The sequence below is a fragment of the Leptosomus discolor genome, chromosome 2 (genome assembly GCF_034619465.1).
Source record: "Leptosomus discolor isolate bLepDis1 chromosome 2, bLepDis1.hap2, whole genome shotgun sequence".
NCBI lineage: Eukaryota > Metazoa > Chordata > Aves > Leptosomiformes > Leptosomidae > Leptosomus > Leptosomus discolor.
In genome coordinates, this window is record NC_141392.1 from 43,184,078 (window position 1) to 43,207,260 (window position 23,183).

Genomic DNA, 23,183 nt, shown 5'->3' on the forward strand with positions numbered 1-23,183 from the left:
GATTTTGCTTTTGTGCCATCTTGGGAAGCTCAATGTTTTATTCTTCCAGTTACATTAAACTGTGACAATGAGAGATATACAGATTTATTTTTTAATAGGATTGAGCCTGCCCAGCAGTCATTTAGCTGGAAATGCCATTGCTTTTAGGCAGAGCTTCCTGACTTAGTTTGTACGGCCCTATCATTATAAAAAGAGATGGCACTGCGCCATGGCAGTATCAGCAGTGGTGGCAGCAGCTTCTGGCTGTGTGCAAGGCTGCACACGCACTGTAGGAGATGGGGTTCTAGCCCTAGTACTTCTCTAAGCCCTCTGCTGGCCTTTGTACACAGTGTGGAGGAGGAAGAGGTATTTGGTCATTGCCTGTCTCCTCTGGGATTGTTCTGAAATTGCTCCCACCACATGCACCTTACCTACAGGATGCCGGCTTTAGGACTGAAAACACACACAGATTTTTTTTAATGCTTCCCCTTCATAGATTTCAAAGCAAAGGCCAGTGAAAGCATCATTGCATACTTAACATCTGCTTTTTTGCACATGAGGTGAAAGAGAGATACAGAAAAGTTAAGGCCAACATCTTCAAAAGCATTAGTGCCTAAGTCTCATGGATATCAATCTAAGCCAGGAGTCTGACAAGCTGTGGACATCTGTGCTCAGGTGACTTAAACAGGAAATCTACCCTACTCATTCTAAGCTCCATCTCACTTCATGGAGCCATACCTGTCCCTCCACGACAAAGTGGCTGCTGTTCATGCAAACACAGTGTACAAAATGCAGTATGTACTTTTGGGGGCTTTTACTTCTAGCAGACTGAAACCTCCTTTAATGTTCAGAAATGTTTCCTGTTCTTAGAGAGCACGACTAGATGATTGGCAATGATAGAGTCTCATAAGGTTTTGAAAAGCAGACTTTATTTAATAGGCACATCATTGCTTTGATAGCACTGGGCTGCACAGCTGACTTCACCATTTGTCAATGGTTCTGTTTGATTACATGGCATTTCCTCAGTGTTGGTAGGATTCAAGTAAAAAAGTTACTGCTGTTACTTCTCTATCATTTCTCAAGATGGAAAAAACCAAAACAGTAAACAACTAGCACACAGGAGCCTAACACAGGACTGCCTGCGATCCAGCGGAAGTCAAGACGAACTGAACAGTTAAAGCTGCAAGACAACCACGCTACATTTGCTCAGGTGGGATTTTGCATTATGTAGGATAGAGACGAATGTTGCCCACTGATACAAGCGACTGGCTTGCTTATGCTGAGAAACAAAGACTGTCCAACACAGACAAGAATGAGGGTTTCGAAACAAAACAGCTCACATGAGATTAGCTTCATTATTGTTTCTGATTACAAAAGTGGTACTCCCTCAGCTGTAAAAGTTAAAAGCCTAAAAGAAAAGTACTGCTTACAGAACTCTAAACCTGCAATTTAATCAGCTTTTCCCCCCTATATTACAACTCTTTGTGATAAGATAAAACCATCTTTAAGAGACAAAAGCATAGTATTCTGGATTATTTTTGTAATTGAGTAGTTTACTTGGTTGATACGTTTCTTCCCTGAAAAACTGCATTTTAATGTTTTATTGAATTCCACCAGTAGAAGCATACAAAATCAGAAATCATTAGAGGAAAACAATATTGCTCTATGAAAGAAAAAAGCATGACTTCTAACATATTTTTATGAACATCGTAAAAGAAGCGCATATGGCATTGAAACATTTTGAAAATGGAGAAATATTTTGTGAGTTTCAATGTTCCTAGGTTTTACACTCTATTTTCTGAATGGATATTTCCAAAGTTACTATCTTGCAATTTTTTTTTAATATATATTTTCTAGCATTGTATAGGACAGACAACCTAAAACCAACAATGCAGAAATCTAGCGTGCCGCACACTTTCATATACACTAGTTACTTTAGTTACTAGCACTTTACACCGACGGTACCTACTGTATTTGTAAAACTCATTTTTAAATCAGCTTGCCAAAGCTTTTGAGAAGCAATCTGGGCAATAAGGTGGGTATTTTTAGTGTTTACCATGAATATGGCCAATCGCAGACTCAGAGGTCGCTTTCTCCATACAGTGCTGACGAAAAAGAGGTGTAATCCAGAGCCCCAGGAACAGAACCTGGGCCGGTGTATGGAGGCATTCTCTTGATGCAGTACTGAGCCTGCTCAGGAGGCAGCTCTCGACGTAACTCATCTGCCAGGATATAAGGCTGGGAGGGGGAAAAGGATTGACAAATTCAGTATGTATTCTTCAAAGACATAAAATATATTTATTTTCTATAGCTGTGACTAATAACTCGGACATCCTGCCTGTTTTTCTGAAGCCGAATATTTTCCTCAGTAAATTCCATCCCTAATGATGCATTGAAGGAGACAATCCTACCAACAAACTTCTCAGGTCAAAATCCAGTCCTAGGATATGTGACTGCATATGTTAGCTACTGGACACCGTGCAGCTGTGGGTAGACTGCTACTGATACAGCTCTTCCATGGACAGCTGGTCAGTATCTCTAAAGTGCACTACTGCCCCTTCCACAGTGACAGGCAGGACAGGCAGATTTTCAGTTAGAACCTGTTAGTTTCAAGGTCCTAATACATTTGTAATGAAAGATGCATTATTGCTCTTAACGGTTTGCATTTACGATACGAAGGACTCCCTCAGTTAACAGGCTTGACATTATTTAAAATATCAACGTAGTGAAAACCATTTTTTCCTGGGATCTTGGCTTTCATCTTCCACATGAATTGCTACTGAGAACATGTCTGGAATTCAAAATGCAGTCCACAGTAACTGAGATCACAAAATCAATACAAACAGCCAGAATGAGAAAATCAATAGAGCGAGCTTGGGCAAGAGACCTGTACTGCTCTCCTTTCTCCATAGCACAGCCCTGGTCTCCTGGCAGCACTGTTTGTGGCCCTGACTCTTCCAGAAGCTCTTCCGTTGCCGTTATCCTCCCTTTCATCTTCATACACCACTCACTCACCAGTGGATCTGGCTGTGGGGAGGAAAGTATGACAAACGCAAGATCTTCCTCCACGAACCCGGTAACTAGAGGAGGCCTCCTCCTCCTGCTCCTCCTAGGATTAAGGGTATACCACATTGCATTGCCCCGTTGAATGAACTGTCAGGGCACAACATGGCTCACAATTAGGTGTAGTCTTGGTGCAGCTGACCCAGCCTATGTTCCAGAGGGCCAAACTCTGCATTGTAACATCCAGACAACAGCATGAAAGGCAGAAAGAGTTCCCCTCTAAACAAGGCTGTTGTGTGGAAATAAGCTGATATACAATATATCCGTTATACAGACAAATGTCTAAGCCTTGTCTAAGATGTCTAATTTTATGCTGGCTCATTGTGATATGAGGGTATACAGATCAAGCTTTGAGTTCTGCACTCATTTCAGCTTCAGCTAAGGGTCTCAGTTCCAAACAAGAAGAAAAGGCAAATGCTTTCTCTGAAGTCTCACAAACTGAAAACAAAGCTTCACTATTACTAAAAGGCTTGTAATAAGACTTTCAGCAAGGAAGGGCTAAATAGGAGAGCTATTGAATCCTTACAGCCAGCAGCAAGATGACTGACCTTATCTGAAGCCAGGATTCTGAAGGAGGCTATCACTTGCTCAGCTGTGTCTGTGTCTGCCGTTTCTCTGGTCATGAAGTCAATGAAGGACTGGAAAGTGACGGTTCCTTGCCCATTGGGGTCAACCAGAGACATGATTCGGGCAAACTCAGCTTCACCCTTTCACAGAATCCAGAACAACAACGAAAAAAAATGGTCACCATAATATCAATCACCAACAGCCCATGTCTCTCATGAAGCAGTAGGCACCAGTTACAAAGTCTTTAAGGCACCTTCCTGACTTAGGAACATAAATGTCAGAGTCAATGAAATCTGGGATCTTAAATGCCCACTCCTCTTTTGCAAAAGGGATGCGGTGCTTTTGAAAAATTTATTATTTGTCTTAAATGCATAATATATACCTTTCAGTTAACTTTCTGCAACTTCTCCCCCCTCCTACCCTTCCTCAACGCCTGTCTAACTTCATTTTCCACCCCATCCTAAAACCACTGTAATTTAGGTACCACACAGGGGGGTGAAACAATGGCCCAAACAGCAGTATACTTGGAGACCCCCACAACTAAGTAGTTCATGCCAAATATAGGACAGTTTAACTAAGGTTAATCCTTTTTAACACTGAAAAGGGTAAATTTTGGGGGAAATTTTTAGAATAAGTGAAGAAAAGAAAATGCAACCCCCAAAGCTAGTTTATGAGAATTAAACAGCCTCAAACACATTCTTCCTCATGCAGATAAAAAAGGAGAAAGAAAAAAAAATTAGTTTAATAACTGTTAATTTCAACTTTCAAAGTTTCCTTAATTCAAAAAGCAGTGCAGAGGACAATAGAATATGGTTTTCAAGTGTCTAGTTTTACTTTTAACTTCCTTTTTAACCATTTGAAAATGGAGAAAAAGCAAAGAAACAAGAAACTAGTATCTCTACTGTAAATTATATTATTAGTAGTCTGTCAATTTAAATAAGCTTTAGTGTTGCTGCTGTTAATGTTTTAAGCTGTAAGCAGAATTAGTTGCCATTTTTTCTTAAAATTCATACCAAATCATAACCCATTGAAATTAAGCAAGCTCTGAAATCATCGTGGTCCATCAATCCATTCTTCCTCTATTGACCAAAACAACGTAAGGAATATAGGAGGGAAGGTTTGAAGAATCCAAGGTAATTTCCAGAGAGATGACGAGTTTAGACCATTGGCATATTGGATCCAGTGCACAATCAGTATTCATTGACATTGCCCAAGCAGGTCACCAGAATCATCATCAGTTTTAAAGGAGGAAAAAGTAACTAACACGTTACACACAGGAAACAGACATTTTCACCACAGAAAGTAACATCAGGAAAGGTCAGGGGAGAGATAAGGGAGAAGAGGAGGTGAACGAGACAACAATTCAGAGAATACAACCAGAGAAGACAAAGAGAAAGGCAAGGAGAAAAGTTTGTTACTATACTAGTCAAATTCAGGAGACGCTCAAGCTGCCTCCCTGGTATGAAATGTCTTTGAAAGGTTGTGCATGGGACACTCTAGTGACTAAAAGTATAGTTAAAACAGGCTGAGAATAGTGTATCACTGACTACTTCAAATACTCCACTCCAAGGCTAAGGTAGGTATGCTACGAGAGCTGTCTGATGCTCACATGTGGGAAATAAGTCCAGGGATTTTCCTTCTGACTGCAGGCTATCAAGACCTGGTCTACAGCAGAGAGATGCGCGTACTGGCTTGGAGGATGAGGCTTGCAAGACTTAGAAGGGGGTCAGTTGAAGACCTTTTATAAAAGGAGGTTGCTCATTTTCCAGGCAGTAACATACCTGTGGCATTCCTGACTCAAAGCTGAGTAAACACTGAATGGCCTGATGATAGTAAGGAGGTAAATAAACGTTTCCTCTGTGTTGTGCTACATTTTAGTGGTTTGGAAAGAATTGTGTCATCCTAAATCAGGAGAGAGCAGGAGAGAGCTTGTATTGAGTCCAAGGAAAGGAAAATTAGCAAAAGTCTGAGTGCAAGAAGCATAGGAGCTCCCCATAATTATCTACTAGAATTCAAATAAAACATCTCAATCCAAGTAAAAGAAACAACCTGGAAAACTTTGAAAAATGCATAGAGAAATATGGCTCCAAGTGATGCTGATAGTCCATCTAATCCGGTTGTCTTCCCAGAGGCAGGATCTTTTCAAAGCATTATGACTAATACATTCAAGTCTAAACCCACAATCTCTGGCTATTATTCTATTGGCCTATCTGAAAACAGAACAATATCAGTTTCCTCTACCTGCAGGTCATTTCCAACCTGTCCTAGACTGATGAGGCAGGCTTTAAATTCATCAGAATGTAGGTTGTCAGATTCATCCTAGCATCCCATCACAGGTCATGCATTTGGGGAGGTGAAAGGAAAGAAAGAAAAATCACAGATCAGGTTAGCTGGTTAGTAAAGAACATTCTCTTGTATTAATAACCACGTTTTTACAGAAGTTCGTGGAAACGTAACGGCAACATATCGCAATGAATTACCTAAAAAGTGTACAACTTTCACAGTTTCATGCTTTAGGTTTTTTTCTTAGTGGAAGAGGATCTTTACTTCAACTACAGAGTGAAAACTGAGGTTCCTCTACAGGTGCTTTTTAAACATTTTCACTGATAAGACAGTTTTTATGCTATCCAATTGCCTTCCTTGCTTCCTTCATTTTCTGTTGTCATACAGTGTATGTGAGATGCAGTAAGAAGATCACTGAACCTGGGCAAAATTTTCCCCACTCAATTACTGTTACTCCACTCTTGATCTGGTAATATTACTTAACAACTGAATATGCATACCTCAAAAGAGCTACAAAACAATTGATTTCTTGTCTAGATCCAAATAAATTTGTAACTGACAAAACTTATTTTCATTTATGTGTCTTCTTTAATAATTTATATAGTAAGCTTTTACTTTGAAAACTGACTTTTAAAAAGCCCCATTGAATTCCAAGTTAAGTGGCTCCTAGTAACACTACATCAAACTGAATCATCGTTTTGAACCGGTATTTTTTTCCACTTTACAAGTTAAGAAATTCACACTAACTTCTTAAAAACAGACTGGCTTATCTTTTTGTTCCTGTTCATACGAAATGCATCCTGTCAAGGTGAACTTCAGATGGAGTTAACCTGACCACAATTAAAGAGATGTTCTAAGATGAAAAATTATTACCGTTATTGATTTTACAGACTGACAGTTTGGAGAAGATCCAAGGTTTTCTGTCTGCTGCATATTTGCCTGCTAGATGAATAATTCATTTTTTTAAAATTTCTATATAGTTATGCATAACTGAAGTTATAGGAGTTCTAACAAATGCACTGGGTTTATTTAATATACTAGTAGGATAAAGTGGTGCTTTATTAAGTTCATAATGCCATGCATTTTTGACATATCATGCTGTTAGTTTATTGACTCCCTCTGCATCAACCTCCACCAGCTCCATAAAGGGAAGATGAAAAATAACAGCAGGATGTCAACGATGACAGATAAAGCAAAACTGCAAATCTGGAGCAGCATTTAGTTAAAAGCCATAATCACAGTGATGCTTTTTTCCTTTAATATTTCCATTTTATAGGACAATTCCTGCTATAAAGCATTCAAAATAGTTTATTTTATTATTCTGAAAATGTTGATTGAGGCTGGCTTGAAACTCTCAAAAACCATCCTGGAGACAGGCCACAGCAGGTCACACCAGGGGCCAAATCAGCTCACTTTACCTTATTTCTAGAGCCACAGATATTACTGTGTGACTGCAAACCTAATGATATAAAAATGGGAGCTAAAAGCCAAATCCTGTCCCTCCACCTCCTCCACCAGGTGTTGGTAGAGGACTATTAGCTACTTGACTACAGCAGGGGGGTGGGTGGTCAGCAGGTGCATGAGCTCCCTGACCAGGCACACACAGCAGCAGCAGTAGCCTTGCGGCAGGTAGCGAAGGGCAGACGCGAGCAACAGAGGCCGGCCCATCTACCAAGAAACTGTTTTCTTTAGGAGAGGAGCGCAATGGTTGTGCTGGAGCTCATAACTGTCAGCTCGTTAAGTGGGACTCCCCAGTGACGGTCCAAGCAGTTGTGCCACGTGCTGTAGCAGGTTCTCACAGTCTTGTACTGAATATTTTTAATCTGCATCATAGACCTAAAAAGGCATGTTTGCCTTTGCAGTATACCAGAGTTTCGTGAGGGATACAATGGGATTTTGCAATTAATGCATAGATCAAGCCCATGCAAGGGAAATGGTTCTTTGTATTTATTTTTATTGTTTGCAGACCAACATTAAGCACTGAAATTAGTTTTTTAAAACATATAAATAAAACTTGTCCCTGTTCATCTTTTCCTGCCAATACAAAGGAAAACACTGAAATCCCCTTCCATGTTTCATTATTAGTGCCCAGAAACCTTTTCCTTCCTGTTGTGATTTATATGTGGCCTTATAAAACAAGTGAGCTTCTGAGTCAAAGTAATCCATTCTTAAATATGTCCTTCAGCTTTCTGAATGTTAATTGACCTGCATAAGCATGATCACGCAGTTCCTTTAATAGGGAGCTGTTGTTTTTCCGTTAGTAAAATATAGGGTGGCATGATGCTATTGTTCTGCATGCAGAGCTCCTACTTAAAATCTGTAGTTTGCACAAAAATCAATAGTAGAATATGTTAACAGCCATTAGGATATTGCATGCAGAGCAGCTGCAGATATTTTATCACATACTTCATGATCTTATTTAGAATTTACTAACTATACTGAATCTGAAAAAGGAAACCCTGCATAAAAAGATCTTAAAACCAGTGACTGACAACATATCTGTGTTGGTGTCCCAATTTGCCTGCATACCATAATTCAGCTCTGCACCATTTTGAACACTTCTGAACTGCTTCTGTGATTCAGACATTGTGTCCCACTTTCTCTTTTTTCCTCTATGCGGGCACATTAGGGAAGGAAATACAGCAGCGTTGCTAAAGATTTATATTTATGCCTACAACTAGACTGTGCCTTCAGGCACGGCCTCCAGCAAGGAGTAGTGGGTATGCAGCAGCATCCTCAGGAATAAGCTCTGGGGCACCAGCATGGGCGCATGCCTGTTGGAAACACAAAAGCCTAGAGGGCTGCCCCCTTGCCCCAAGGGAGATAGCATATTTACCACTTGCCTTTAGGCTCCTAACACTTTCTGTGCTAGCACATCTCTGCTGGTGGATGCACCGACAGAAACACAACTCTTCCTGCCCTTGTAATTCTTATATGCATGGTGCCCACTTACTCACTGCAGTTGGATAATCAGAATCTAGAAGTACTCTATAAAAAGTTGTTAGGTTTATGTGTACCAAAACACATTCTTCAAAATGGGGAAGGGAGCTACTCTGCATATTAGTACTTTGCTGACAACCTCAACACACACTAGGAGTCAAACATCAAGATATGTCTCAGACTAGAAGAATGCCACAGAAGTCAGAGCTATAGCATGCAAAAATTATTCTGTTGTGCTTACGTATTTAAAGCCTAATTGTCAGGGACAGTATTAATTTTTGATATCTTTTCTGGCTATTCGTCATAGTGAATAGCAGTCCAATTCTTTCAGTGTATTTTTCAAACTGTATCAGGCATTCAGAAATGCTGCTAAGCGCAACAAAGTTATTACATATTACTCCTAATTCCATCTGACATGGAGAACCCATGTATTTTTCATGTTAGTGCTTACATTCAGATGATCCAGTTTCATCTACATTTCTATTTAAGGTAATCAAGACCATAAGAAAGAGTCCATTACTGCCTCATCTATCTAAATTCCAAGTTCAGAGTCTTCATTATTTTGTGTACCCTGAAGTAACTTTGAAGCACTTTGGGTTTTCTTTATTCACCAACACTAAATATCGAAGTGTGCAAGGACATAGGAAGGATATAGATGAGAAATAAGCCTGTCTCTCTCAACATGTTTGTTCAATGTCTTCTTCTGGCCTATGTAGATTGAGTCACATCTGCCCAATAAATTACAGTGTAATTTAATCAGCATAAGCTTCTCTTTTATCAGTGTTTCTACTGTCTGTCCCCTGCAGAAAGCCTGGCTTGATGGCTGAGTGGTTTTAGATCTTACCTTCTTCCTTTCTTTAACTTGCATTATGCTACTAGGAACATAGTTGTTGCACTGCGTCAGTGCAAACGTTCTCCTGGACCAATTTCCCACGTCTGATGATAAGGGAAGGAGTATACTAAAGGGGGCATATGCAAAATGGTCCTTCCCTTAATGTGATCCTTCCAGGCCTCTTTTTTAAGGTCTTTGGATTATATCTGTCATAGAGGAAGGTAAGGTCTGCAGCTAAACTGGCAGTCCAGGCCCAGATTGTTGAGGCCATACAAACTGAAGTATCTCCTTCCGCTTCAGACTCTGCCACTCAGGCTTCCTGCGACAGAAGCAAGGGCAGAAGGGTCACTGCCTGAAGCCACTGCAGCCTGAAAAAAGGAGACAGCCAGGGACAGGCAAGGATCCAGGAGCTGGGAAGCACTTCTGTGTTGCACATTATTGTCATAGCCCATCCAGCCTGCAGCTGTGGGACACGAGCGCCCTCTTCCAGGACATACAGCTTTTCTTAAGGCCTTGCTCTATTGTATCCTTTGGTATCTCAAAGTCTTACTATATCTGCAGAGCCTAAAGATCCATAACAACAGGTTGGCTGTGTAGGTGTTAGCTGCTCCCTTCATGACCTTCTGAGGCACCAAGAGATACCCGTAATATCTCCTCAGTCACTGAACCAGCCTGGCCGCCAGCGTGGCAGAGAACTTGTCTATGAACTACAAAGATACAGGGATTCTAGAACAGGTCATCTAGTGTAAGATACACTAGGATTCAGTCACCTTGCTTCCTTATCTTTAGGAAGCTATCAAATCTTTGTGCAAAGTCCCTGGTTTCCCTTAATAGGGTCTCTCAAACACTGGTGTGTAATTTATCCAGGCCTGGTACTCTCTCTGCTTTTAATAGCTCTAATTGCTCAGTTATCTGCTCCAGTGCATTGGGAAAGCCATTTAGTACGCTACTTCTTTCCAACCCAGGAAATTTATCTCTGCTTCTGTGACCTTATCTTCTGCTTCCTTAGAAAATACAAAAAGGAATTATGCTGCTCTAAAATTGCATTGAGATTTTCCATAAAATCTGTTCCTGGTTCCCATGTAGCTAACCTTTCCTATGCTTGTGTGTTTTTTCAGAAAACGGAGGTTTGGCAATTCTCCTTTTCTTTCTAAACAATTAAGGATATTCTAAAGAAAATTTAGCAAACTATGACTGTCAGCATCCAATGCATATCAAGTATAAGTCAAGGCATGGGTAACCATTTTGAGTAGAGATGGATAAACAGGACGTGGCATTTTGCACAATAAAGTGGCATTTTGCTATAGCCTGAAATCATTTGAAGAAGCCTACTCATGTAATAACAGAATATAAGTCGGGGGTTAAGCACAGCCTGCTAACTACAGGAATCTGTACTGGGAAATAACCAACAGCCTAGTGCTGCCTTATGGTAATGTTTTTCAGTATTTGAAATGTGTTTTGAAGGTGGGTTCATGTGAGCACAGAGCCAGCAGAGCTAACTCATGTACAGGTCATTGTCCAACTGGGAATGTCAGCTCCCTGTCTGCGTGTATTTTGCTCTTGTGTCTGTTAACAGCTATCTTTTTAACCCTCTATCTGTGAATACTGCATAACTCACAGAAGAAGTGCATTAAGTTTCTTCACAATAGTGTTTTCATTCCTACTTTTTTATTCATCCATGATTAGATAACTGAAAAAAACCAGCCTCTTATTTCCCACATACTGCCAGAAAAATACAGGATTTTCCTTGACAGGTATCAATCCCCCAACTATGTTCCCTGCAAATCTATTTCTAGGGGGACAAATTTGGATTCAAAGAAAAAAAAACAACCCACAACAAAACTCTAATCCAGATTACAGCTAAATTCAATGAGCTGGAAGCTGCTGGCAAGTACAAAGAATGTGCTGCACTGCCTTAAAATAAAGGGGCACGTTATTTTCCAAAACACACAGATTTATCCAGTTCTGCCTGTTATTTGAACAAATACTCAACCATTTCAGCAGAACTATAATTTTGCATTACATTTGAAGAGTAAAAATTAACCTTTAACATATCTGTACAATGCTATGATTTCATAAGGCTGTAAAGTCTTTGTTAACTGATCTTTTTTGCTGTTTCAAAAAGAGCCCAATGCTACTGCATTTGCAGTTTTTTAAAAGGCTTGCACTCGGAATTAAAAGAAACTTGCTTTTGGGAACAATAAATATTGCTAGTTGAGAAAAAGCAGGAGTACTGTACCCTGTCAAAATGATTGAATGATGCTCTGAAGTCATTCATTTGTTCCTGGGTGATACCCTTGGCATCTCTTGTGAGGATCTGAGTCTCAACCTCATTGATAGTTCGAGCAATGGTGGTAAGTAGGAGCTCCCATCCAACACGGATGTGCTATGAGAGAGAAAACACTGATTTATTAAAGAATCAAATACATTCTTCTAAGAGTAAGAAAAGTACGGTAAGCAAAAAATCAGCTCTAAACATTTATATGATATGTTTTCCATACCACTATTTATATGATATGTTTTCCACACCACTAACTATGTTATGACCAAAGATCATTAAAAACAAAAATGGCCTTCAGAAAAATACGGAACTAGTTTCTAAATGGGTACTTCTCCACTAGAAGTAAAAATAAGTGAAAATAAAACACACCTTATGAGATTATCAGAAAGTCTGCCAAATTCCATCCTCTGTTGAAGTCTTTGCAAATCAGGGAAGGTAGTTACTTGGCAGAAGAGGGCAGAATAAACTAACAAGTACAAAAGGGAGTAAATGGCTACCTCCATAGTATAGTTGGTGTGCTTGTTGTCAAACACCAGGGCTTCTTGTATAAGCTGATGATCTCCTTCCAGTTTGTCAATGTTGTGTTTATAATTAATGATATTGTGCTCATATTGCTTCAGCTGATTCATCTGGTCCTCCAAAGGCCCTGTCATTTCAATAGAGCTGCGGGCAATTTCCTGTCAAAAGAAACAAAGACACCCCCCAACCCCACAAAATTTAGGCTTCAGATTTGCTAATTGGACCATCATTCACATAAATATATAAAGTTTTCATACTACGAAGCAATAGTAATAAAACTATTCAGTGGAGATGAGAAATTTTACTGTGCAAAACACATTTCAAAAGAAATATGGCACATTTATTTCTGGAATTAGTATTGAGACCCCAGTGATCCTGGTATCTTTCCTTCACAGAAAGCAGAAGCTAAATACTAGTTGTTTAGTGATTGATTTTTCAAAGCTACATCTCCTGCTCACCATCAAGGTACCACTTATACAAGCTTTCACAGTTTTAAAAATCATCTTAACGGGTGAACTATCATGGATACTGCTGTTGTCCTGTGTACAAAGCAGAGATAAAAAAATCATAAACCACTTTGTTCGTCAGGAGGGTCTGACACTCACCTCCATCTTGGTCTGGATCCATGGCCCAATGACATTGGCCTGAGCAGCAAACTGGCGACGCAGGCGCTCATTGGCGTGCTGGCGGGCTAGTTCCTCCTGCAAGGATTGATCCCTCTGAGGCACCAGCTGCTTCACCTGTTACAGTGTGAAAGTACTAAGTGTGAGTAGGCACGATTGAATAGTTCAAAAACAAATGGAACAAATAAATCCACAGTTACTAATTTTTCTTATTGGTTTAAGTTTGGTATCAGAAGGACAAGCCAGAAATACAATCATTGTTTTATTCACCAATTCTTTGCTAACAAAAGAAATTGTTAGCATGGTCTTGGGCAGCCTGACCAGAGAGACTGTCATGGAGAGAGAAGAAATTCTCAGCTCTGTTTGGATTCAAGTTCAAGACAATTATTTAACTTGAACTGCCATTAGAGAAGTTACTTTGTTTTTCTTTTGAAACCCAGATGATTTTTCAATCTCTAAGTAATTGTTCTAAGAATAATTGGTGCAAAACATTTTATTCAAGCACAGCCATTATGATAGGATAACAAGAAACATACTCTGTCCGTCATCTATATCTGAAGGTCTCTAATACATTGCAAATGCTTTTTTTTGGCTTACCCTTCTGGATTGCTCTGGGAGATTCTGAGTTTTGTCCTTATTGCTTGGTTTTTTATAACCCATTGAGGGTGTGTTCTTGGCCGTTTATGTATTTGATAATCGCATACATTCTACACAATCATTTACCTTCAGCATATTGGTTCCTAATGAAATAAAGTTTGCCTGATTGCTCTAGGAGGCTCTCTTTAATCCCTCCCTGGCAATTTTTTAAGGTAATTGCCAATTTCAGTTTAATTTGACATAACATTAATGGTCTCAAAGATGCTAATTTTTTTTACATTTGTGAAAAGCAGCAGCTGGGTAGAAGAGACACATGAACTACTGTTTATACTGAGAGAAAGAACACAACCATTTTCTGTTCTTTTGATGGCACCCCCTGGCCCACCTGCTGGCCAGCCACCAGCTCTGCACTAGCCCAAACACTTGCTTCTCTTGCCCCACCAAAAAGCCAAAAAGGACACAGGTAATATTGAGTGATGGGAGCAAGGGATATTGTGAAGCAAGCCTAGCAAATGTAAGGGAGGAGCATAAGAGTCTGTAGAAAGTTCATTCTGGCATTTGATGATCTAGAATAATTTACAGATTTATTGTAAAGTTCTCTGAATATTCTTAGTATTCCTAAACTAGAATACTATGTTACAGTGTCATTTATCTATTTAGCATACATTACCTTTTCCCACTTGCTACGAATCTCTTCCACAGTGACAGTGCTATAAGGATTGCTTGCGCTTATTCTCATGTTGTAACTCTGAATAACTTTTTCAACTTCATTCTGGATTGACAGTATGGCCTGTCTTTCACCATCCGCCTCTGGCAAAGTAGCTTTAAATTGATCATGTGCAGAGATTAAACTCTAAAATCAGAAACAGAGAGGGAAAGCATGAAACTTTAATGTTTCTTCCAACATCTCAAAGATCTGCTGTAAATAAGCACAGGCCCTCTCTCAGCCTTTCAAACACCCTGTCTACATGTAGCTGTAGATACATGAAATAATACACGTAGATACGTTCATGAAACACCCCTTATTGACTTTACTGGGACCGTCGCTTCTTCCATAATCTCTGGAATATGCTTTCATACCGTGAAAAACCCTATTTATCATAGAGCAGACATTGCCTATCACAAAGAAAATGTCAAGACAGATAACTGGGGTTTTTTCTTACACATTTTCTACTCTCCAAGAAGGAAAAGCTTCCTTTCTTGTTTCTCCTATGACTATAAGCCAAAAAACAGACAACAATTTACCTGAATTTCTTCTATACTATGAACGATAAACATGTCCTGTAGGTCTTCCATAGCACCTTCCATCCAGTTGTTGAAAGGAGCAGCTCTTTTGGCAAACTCCAGGTGCAGCTGATCAATTGTTTCAAGCAATTTCTCTGTCCTCTGTACAGGTTGGGAAAGGTACATTATGTTACTAGAGCAAGACCTAACTCCACACACATACCCACCCAAAGTCACGTGTTATCTTTCCAAAAGCAATAGATTGTATTGTTGACTGATTTCACCACCTGCTTTAAGGATTCTCACTCAAGGCAATAGGACTAATTGCAGTAAAGATGCTCTCATATCCAACATGCTAAAAGGGGTGTATGCCTTTGGAGGATAACAGGTGAAATTACTTTGTCACTACTGATATTTTAAGGTTTTTTTTTTTATTGTGATCCATCTGCAAATCAATTAAAATCTGGTAATCTTGCTTTAGTAATTTTTGGTAACTATATAAAGGAAGAGTTAGACATATGTTTTCCACCATGTGCGTGACTTCTTTTTTTCTTAAGGAACAAGGTTTTGGAAAGCATCTCAGTCCTTTGGAATACTCACTACCAAAAAAATTAACCCAGTGTGGCCATTATTCTGTACCTCAGCTAATTAAGCTCACACAAGTATGAAAAGGTAAGCGCCTAATGGCTTTTTTTATCCTTGCTGGATATCAAATTCGCAAAGAGTGCTGCTATAAACCGCATGCCATTTGTTGCTGCTTTAGAACTGTCCTTGGCAGCTGAGTGCTGTCAAGTCTGCTCTGTGCAATTCAATCTGTTTGCAAATGAAACCACACCAAAATGAAATGGAGATCTGAGGAAAGGAGTATTGCTGTTTGGATGCCAAAGTGGATGTGCTGGTGCTGTTTCCAGATCTGAAACAAATGGTTCATTCCCCGCTCCCTGCTTCGGCTGAGCTGCTGATCATTGTTACATGGTTTACCTCCAGTGCCTCTCTCCTTTTCTGAGTAAGTGTTCCCAGGCTGTCCCATTGGTCACATATCTTTTGGCATCTATCATTGACACTTGCAGCATCATGGTAGTCCAGTTCACTAAGAAAGAGTGAAGACAAAAATTTGTGTGACTTTCTGAAAGACAGGAGCAGTTGCATTGTCCACACTCTTCCACTGGCCTTCAGTAATTCTTCCTCTCTTTTTTGCAACAATTTCTCCTCCAAGTAAGCGAGTGTTGCAGTATAGACACGCGTCATCTAGACATTTAGCATTTCAAGAAGCACAGCACAGGAACAGGATCAACCTTCACTGTTGTGAGAAAAATCAAGTATCCATCTGTGACATCTAGGTATTAAAGACCATCAAGGTGTCTATCTTTGCCTCAGCTATTCCTGTGGCACAAGCAATTTGATCTTCTGAAGACCAGAATGCTTCAGTCTTGGGCTTTATCAAGTTACTGAAGATTGGTAGAGTTTTAAATTAATTGGCCTGAAATATACATTTCATTTTAAATAATCCAGTGATCCTTTCCAGTCTCATATGCTCTGAAATTATTTAACTGAGACACAGACCTCAGGCTGCATTCAAAGCATCATATCTCTCCCACAGGCCTGGCAATACTAATAGCAGCTGCTGAGATCTGGGGCACACAGAACAATTTTCATCTTCCTCTCTAGAAACTCCTCACAGAGGTGTACCCTGGAACTGGCTGGTTCAGAGAACAGGAATCTGCAGATCCACATATGCCACCAGCATGAATCAGCACACCTACAAAGGATATAGCAGCTAGCATTGCTTTTTCACCTGCTTAATAGATTTATACAACCCTGACAGAAAACAACGTACTATTCTGCCTAAGACTGGAATTACTTTTTAAGGCTTTGTCCTGAGATTCTGCACTGAGTCTGTCTCAAATTGAACTTTTGATCTCAGTGGCAGATAATCCTCTTGTTTCTGCTGCAGTGATCATGACCATAATAAAATGCATGTGTCTGGCACTTTGGAAGCCCACTTTTACTGGTATATCATCATCCACCAATTTTAGCTCCTGGCTGCTCCACTTTGCCCAGTACTAAACATTGCAGAGACTGTGATTATGTGACAACATGGCAATTTAAGGCTAAGATTTACTTTAAGGCCTGAACAAGACATTAAATGCAGATAGAATTTGTTCCCTTCTTTTGAGCATTCTTCTCTTGGCAATCGGCAAGAGGAATGTACAGATCACTCAACCTGTAACTTGGAGAATCACAGAGGACAAAATGAGAACAGAGGCAGCTTTCCGCTGTGAAGCTACACTATAGGCCAGGGGCAGTGTTCATGCTTCCTCCTCTAAGCTCAGTTAGAGCAATGTGGTTCAGGATAATGCTGAGAACTGTGGGAACCATTCTGTCTATTGAGAGTGAAGAATGGTAAAATAAGTGAAAATAATATGCCGTAAAAATGCCTTTAAAATAACAAACCCAACCCAAATTTGTGAAAGTAGAACTGTTACATGTAAGGAGCAAGCTGCCAACAAGTCATACTATATAAGGTGTCCTTAACCAGAAAGCTTGCTTTCTCCTTTGGAGGAAGCTTTTTTGTTGGCCTTCAAGGGATGCAACGAAAGCCATCTACCTGTTAAGAAATTTTAAGTCAGAAGCATAGAGTTTTGGATTAAACAAGCTGAGATATATTTTGCTGCTATGAGGTTTTGGCTGGAAGTTGGTTTTTTTCATTACAGCATATTGAGATGATGTTCCTGTGTGAGCTGTGAGCTCACTGAGCGGATGGGATGTCGAGATTTGTATTCTGGTCTCTTTTCACATACCAAATCTAATATACCAGAATATGGACAGGGTGTTTTTCCAAATATGTCAGGTCACATCCCTGAGAGTACTGGAAGTTTTACTTTTACTTCAATGGATCGCTTATCTCCTTTTGTTGATTAGGATAAGGGCAGGTGTCCTTCCATGGAAGCGAGGGACTGATTGTACCTGCTCTGATCAAAGCCCTGGAAGGTAACGTGCATCGTTCCTCCACCAGCTCTGCCAGGGAGGTTCAATCATGCCCCATAAGGTCTCTGCTATCCTATTTCCTCTAGGGATATGTGCTGTGGACGAATAGGTAGGAAAACAATATTATCAAAACAACTTTTTAAAAGGGAACCCGTGGGTCAAAATCTGTAAGTTAAATTACCAAGTGGCATTAAACAGTGTAGCTCCACTGCCTTTCTGTGCCTGCTGTACTTTACTTCAAATACGTGTATTATGTGTCAAATAACATTTTTCTGCTCAAAGCAGGAGCAGAGGAAGAAATAGCACTCATAGGAGACTATTTACTTGGAAATAAAACACAGGTTTACATTTCTTGTCCTGTTAATTTTTGTACCTCTCTGAACACTGAAGCTGTGAAGAGACTAGAGTTCACGTTTTGTAAAAAGCCGTTTTGCTTATCATGCGTACACAAAGCACTGCAGCACATGTTACATATCTTCTAAGAGGACAGTCATTTGTATTCATTTGGTTATTTGAAATCTACAGCCTTTGGAATTTAAAAATCATTAAGCTGTTCCTACTGATCTTACAACTAATTCAATCTTATCTGTAAAGAATTAAAAATTTAATCAGATTTTGTCCTGATCCAGAGAAGTACTTAAGTATGAGCTCACTTTAGGAACAGTGCTAGTGTCACAAAAATAACCTGCTGAGCAACATACTTTACCACTGCTTCAGAACCAGGCTCATGTTAATCATGCATGTAAGCACAATTTGAGCCCAGGTTTCCAGAAGCAAAAAGACTCTCCAAATCAGCATTACAGATAGTGGTCCTCTAGTATAGCAACTTATTTTCAGCCAAGAAGTGACAGATATACAAGAAACTACACTTCAAAAATTTTGTCTTGATGATAGAAAACATTGAAATGAGCACACAAGATCATAAATGAATATGGCATTTCATAGCCCAGCTCACTCAAGTTCTAGTTAGCATTTGGTATGTCAGAAATGACAAATCCCATTTTAGAAATGCCTGAACTTTTCAAGGTTTTAATCTAGCCCTATCCAAGCCTTGACATGCCTCATTGCCAAGGGATATCTAAGTCTATACAGGCTGGAAGACAACAGTCTTATAGCAGCATCCTGGCTGGAATCACCTGCTTGCACACACACACACAAATCCTTTATTTAAACAGCACCAATCCACAAGCTTGTAACAACTTTAACCTTAAGCACACAGTGGACTGAGCTGCTGCAGCAAAAAATACCAGAACAGACAGGAAACTGTAACTTGGTGAGTTCAAGGTCACACAGCAATTGTTCTCCTTTGAAACAGCAATATTAGGCAGCTAGGAGATTGACTAAAACAAAACACAGAAGTGTATTGACTTGGAATTTAGACACAGATGATGATTCTGTAAGGGCCTGATCAAAAAAAAAAAAAACAACCAAGAAAAAAATAGGCACATTGACTTCAACGGGCTTTGTATCAGGCGCCAATGCACGTTTCTTAGCATTCAGACATTAGTCAATCCTCCTTTAAATATATGTATGGAGAAATAAATTAGCATTTTCCTCTGTAATTTCATTGTGTGAGGAATTATGTATAAATAATTAAAATCAATATTTAAGTAGAAGCTTCCTGTTTGCTTGCAGCTAATAGTAAAACTTGACCTTTCATCCAGTGTTCTCCAAGGGCATCAAGCCTAACTGAGCTACTGAGTCTCAGTGAAAAATTATGAACTGATAGACCTATTGTATGGAGAAGCAGAGAAGTTAAAGCAGAGCGTCTCTAAAAGCAATAGGTTTTCAGCACCTTTGAGCCCAGGCCACAGATAACTTGTTTGACTTCACACAGCAAATTACCAAAACAACTGAGAAGGGACAATCCTAAAATAGACAGGATACAGCGTTCACTCGCCTCACCAGAGGTAAAGGACACAGGGTTCAAAACGCTGGTAAGCAGATGCTGCACTATGCATACTACATTCCCAAAGTTTCTCATCACTTGTAAAGCTGGAGCTGAATTAACAATGATTAGAAGTTTCAGAAACTTTCTTTAGTATAAAGAGGAACAAATAACTCCACAACAGAGATCAAGGCATTCCAGAAGGTGTTTCATAAGCTCACATACTCAGTGAAATCTCCATTCTCTGTATTTTTCAGACTTCTTTCACACGAACTAAAAAAACAGTACTTACTCTGCCCACTGTGCTCTACTTTTCCTTCTTTAAATAACCTTGAAAAATAGGATTTTTCTTCTAAATCCATTTCAATTATACAGTTACTGTAAGTGCTGCTGCTGCTATCAGGTATGAACTACTGTTTACGAGTCATGTGCTTCACAAAGTGAAAAGAGAGCATGTTTTTAACACTTGATTTTTGAGTAGTGACTGTTTTGCCTAGTCAAGAAGGTGAGAAACTAAAACTTGGAGAGCTGAAGCCGCAGGCAAGAATCTGAGAATTTTGTTCTTGGCTCCTGTTTCGACCACTACCACACATGTGTTCCTGTTGGCTTTACAGATTTATACTGCGGGTGAGCAATGAATTTAAGTATGTGCCAAATCGCAAGATCGGGAGTAGCACCACTGATTTACAGTACAAAACCTCTGCAATTATCTTCATAAGATGATAAAATCAAATGTGCTTAGCTTGGTGTACACACCAAGCCGATTTTACCAGAACAGGGACATCAGTACATAACACTGCAGCCCTGTCAGCACGGACAGAGCTCTGCTGACAAAACTGTGCTTCGCACAGGTGAATTAACCTTCCCACAAAGCTCCACTATTAAAGACAGAGTTTAGCCAGAGTAACTGCATCAACACTCAGGACTTCTGCTGCCATAAGGACATCTCAGTCAGGGGCCTTGACTCTTCACATCCCTGACCTTTGTAGCTGATGTCAACAATACAGACGTAGCCTACATGTGTTGTAGAATTGTTCTCAGCTTTGGTTGTGTTTTCTCTGGTCATAGTATGCCGAGCGAACAAGTGTTGGTCCTGTGGCTAAGTTGACGGAACTGTGGGTGAAAACTCCTGCTCTCCTACAGAAGACCTTGTGTGCTTGATTGCTTATGTGACCCTGAGCAAGTTATTTAGTATCCCTATGCCCCACTGCCCTTTCTGTAAAATCAAGACAACGGCACTTCCAAATACAATACAAAGAGATTGTGAAAATAAGTTACTAGAGACAATTAAATCTTCAGAAAAGTCAGTGCATTACCCACTATTATAGACATAATTTAGGGATATGAAGCCTTTTGAAAGGACCAATATACTTGCGGGAAAATACTTCATATTAAAGTGAAGATGCTTGATCTGTAATTTGTGTAAATGAAATTGTTTTCTAAGCTAAACAACTCATAGCCAGTACCTCTCAGCATACCTTATGAACTGAGAAATAAACACGTCCAGGATTCCCATCAACACACAATGGACTCATCAGTAGAGCTAATCCTAAAAGATTACTGCTAAGTCAATTTTTAAATGTCTGTTTTCAAATAATTTTCATCTGTTGAATATCTATATTTGGTTGGGGGTAAGGGGAAGATGAGGGAAAGGTCTCAGTGACCAGCTCAGATAATATACTTACGAAGCTATCTCTGGAATCCTTACGTTGGTACCTATGACACTATCAAATTCATTGGAAAGAGTTTATCACAAAGTTAAATGTCAGCAGCTGCAAGCCTTTAAATGGAACATACTTCAGCTCCTGGGCAATGGCAGCGATCTGTTCCACCCTGTCCTGGTGAGCAGCCAAATCGCTCTCAAAAGCTTCATGTTTCCTTAACATGGCGCGGACTTCTGTCAGAGAAGCAGATTCATAATCCTTCTGAAGTAAGATCTGCTCTTTGCCTGAAAGAGGAAATTAAAATATTAGTCATTTTTTTACTAATTTATTGATTAGAATAATCGCAAATATAGTCAACTTTTTAAACTAGGGCACGGTGAAAATCACATGTATGAGATGAAGTCCCATCCCCACTAAAATCAGTAGCAAATTGTCAATACAACAGTGTTAACTAGAAATATGTATTTTTAAAGATCTCTTAGTAATTCCTTGATTTTTGCATAGGCTGTTTATACTGGTCTAAAATAGCAAGTATTACATTGCTTGAGAAACTGGCATAAAAATAGTATATTGGCAAGAACTGGGGCTCTAAACTATTGTAATGTCTTTTGTAGTGTAGACTTACGAAACCAGAAATCACACTGCTACACTCAGCTTCATTCTTACTAATGATTTGTCATTCTTTTTCATGTTCTGCCTTCAATTCACTCCTCATTTCAGCACGTCCAAAAAAAAAAAAAAAAAAAGTAAAAAAAAGAGAGAGATGTGTGGCTGCCTTTTATGTTAAACACTGAATATTAAGTGGAAAATTCTAACCTATTTACAAAAGGCTAGAGAAGCAAAGAGGAAATCAGAAGCTGAAATATTACTCCTCAGTAGCTCTTGTGTTGGACAACTGAACCTATACAGACAGTCCCTACAACTGCAGCTCACCACATAGCATTATATAGTTCTGTGAATCCTAGAGCCAACAGGGACTATTGTTTCACTTGCTATGTACGAGCCTATGTGAAGTTTTCCCTGCATAACAGCCATAACATGTCACCATGAGTAGTTTATGCTCAGAAAATAGGCTCTCAGGGCTGAAAAACACCGTAGTTTCCTTTCCAGTATCTGCTTGGCAGCCATTTACAGCCTTGTATACTTCCAGCAACTGTGTTACAGGATGGACTCCAGTTCACTTTCACAGGGTGAAAAGAGTCTAGCTGGGAAAAGACAGAAGCATGGCAGCAGCAGGAAGACTGTTGTCAGGTCAAACAATAGGATGATAGAAGAGATCTATGATTAATGGTCCCCAACAAAACCATATGCCTGTGTATGGTCCTATAGCTGTTACCACTACATGTAAGGTGAGGTCACCATTAAAAACCAGAACTATAAATGGGGTGCAATCCAGGGTATGGAGCAAAGCAGAAATGAGTCCCTTATCACAGACTCATGTGGACTTTTTTATGCGGACCTTTCAAAACATCATGATGACGAAATGATAATCAACACAGAACAACTCTGTTAATAATTTCACACTGAACCAGTGGTGTCACTGCGCTCCTGGTTGGATTGCTGGTGTACAAATACATAGCAATCCATTAGCAGTAATGGCCTCTATTCAAATGCGGAATATTCCTATTAAGTTTGACTCACTACCTCAAGAGTATGATTTTTACAGTTACATTTTATTAGCAACATGCATACAAGTTAGGATCATGGCTATAGCCAACAAAACCTGCAATTTTCT

The 23,183-nt window shown here is 39.6% G+C and overlaps 1 protein-coding gene across 12 annotated transcripts in view; it reads right to left on the reverse strand.

Moving 5' to 3' along the window:
- Nucleotides 1-2,058: 2,058 nt before the first annotated feature.
- The window catches only part of ACTN2 (actinin alpha 2), a 71,753-nt gene continuing 50,628 nt past the window's right edge, over nt 2,059-23,183 (reverse strand). For 3 of the 12 annotated variants that reach the window (XM_086460963.1, XM_086460964.1, XM_086460966.1), the window contains exons 12-21: nt 21,582-21,732; nt 15,890-15,998; nt 14,930-15,070; nt 14,355-14,537; nt 13,070-13,204; nt 12,443-12,622; nt 11,904-12,050; nt 4,623-4,688; nt 3,591-3,749; nt 2,059-2,217 (exon numbers count right to left, since the gene is read on the reverse strand). In XM_086460963.1, the coding sequence (XP_086317089.1) occupies nt 2,059-2,217; nt 3,591-3,749; nt 4,623-4,688; nt 11,904-12,050; nt 12,443-12,622; nt 13,070-13,204; nt 14,355-14,537; nt 14,930-15,070; nt 15,890-15,998; nt 21,582-21,732 (1,430 nt within the window). Of the gene's footprint in view, nt 2,218-3,590; nt 3,750-4,622; nt 4,689-5,850; nt 5,929-11,903; nt 12,051-12,442; nt 12,623-13,069; nt 13,205-14,354; nt 14,538-14,929; nt 15,071-15,889; nt 15,999-21,581; nt 21,733-23,183 lie in introns of all 12 variants that reach the window. The other 9 variants (XM_086460961.1, XM_086460960.1, XM_086460962.1 and 6 more) reach the window with 7 other exon arrangements.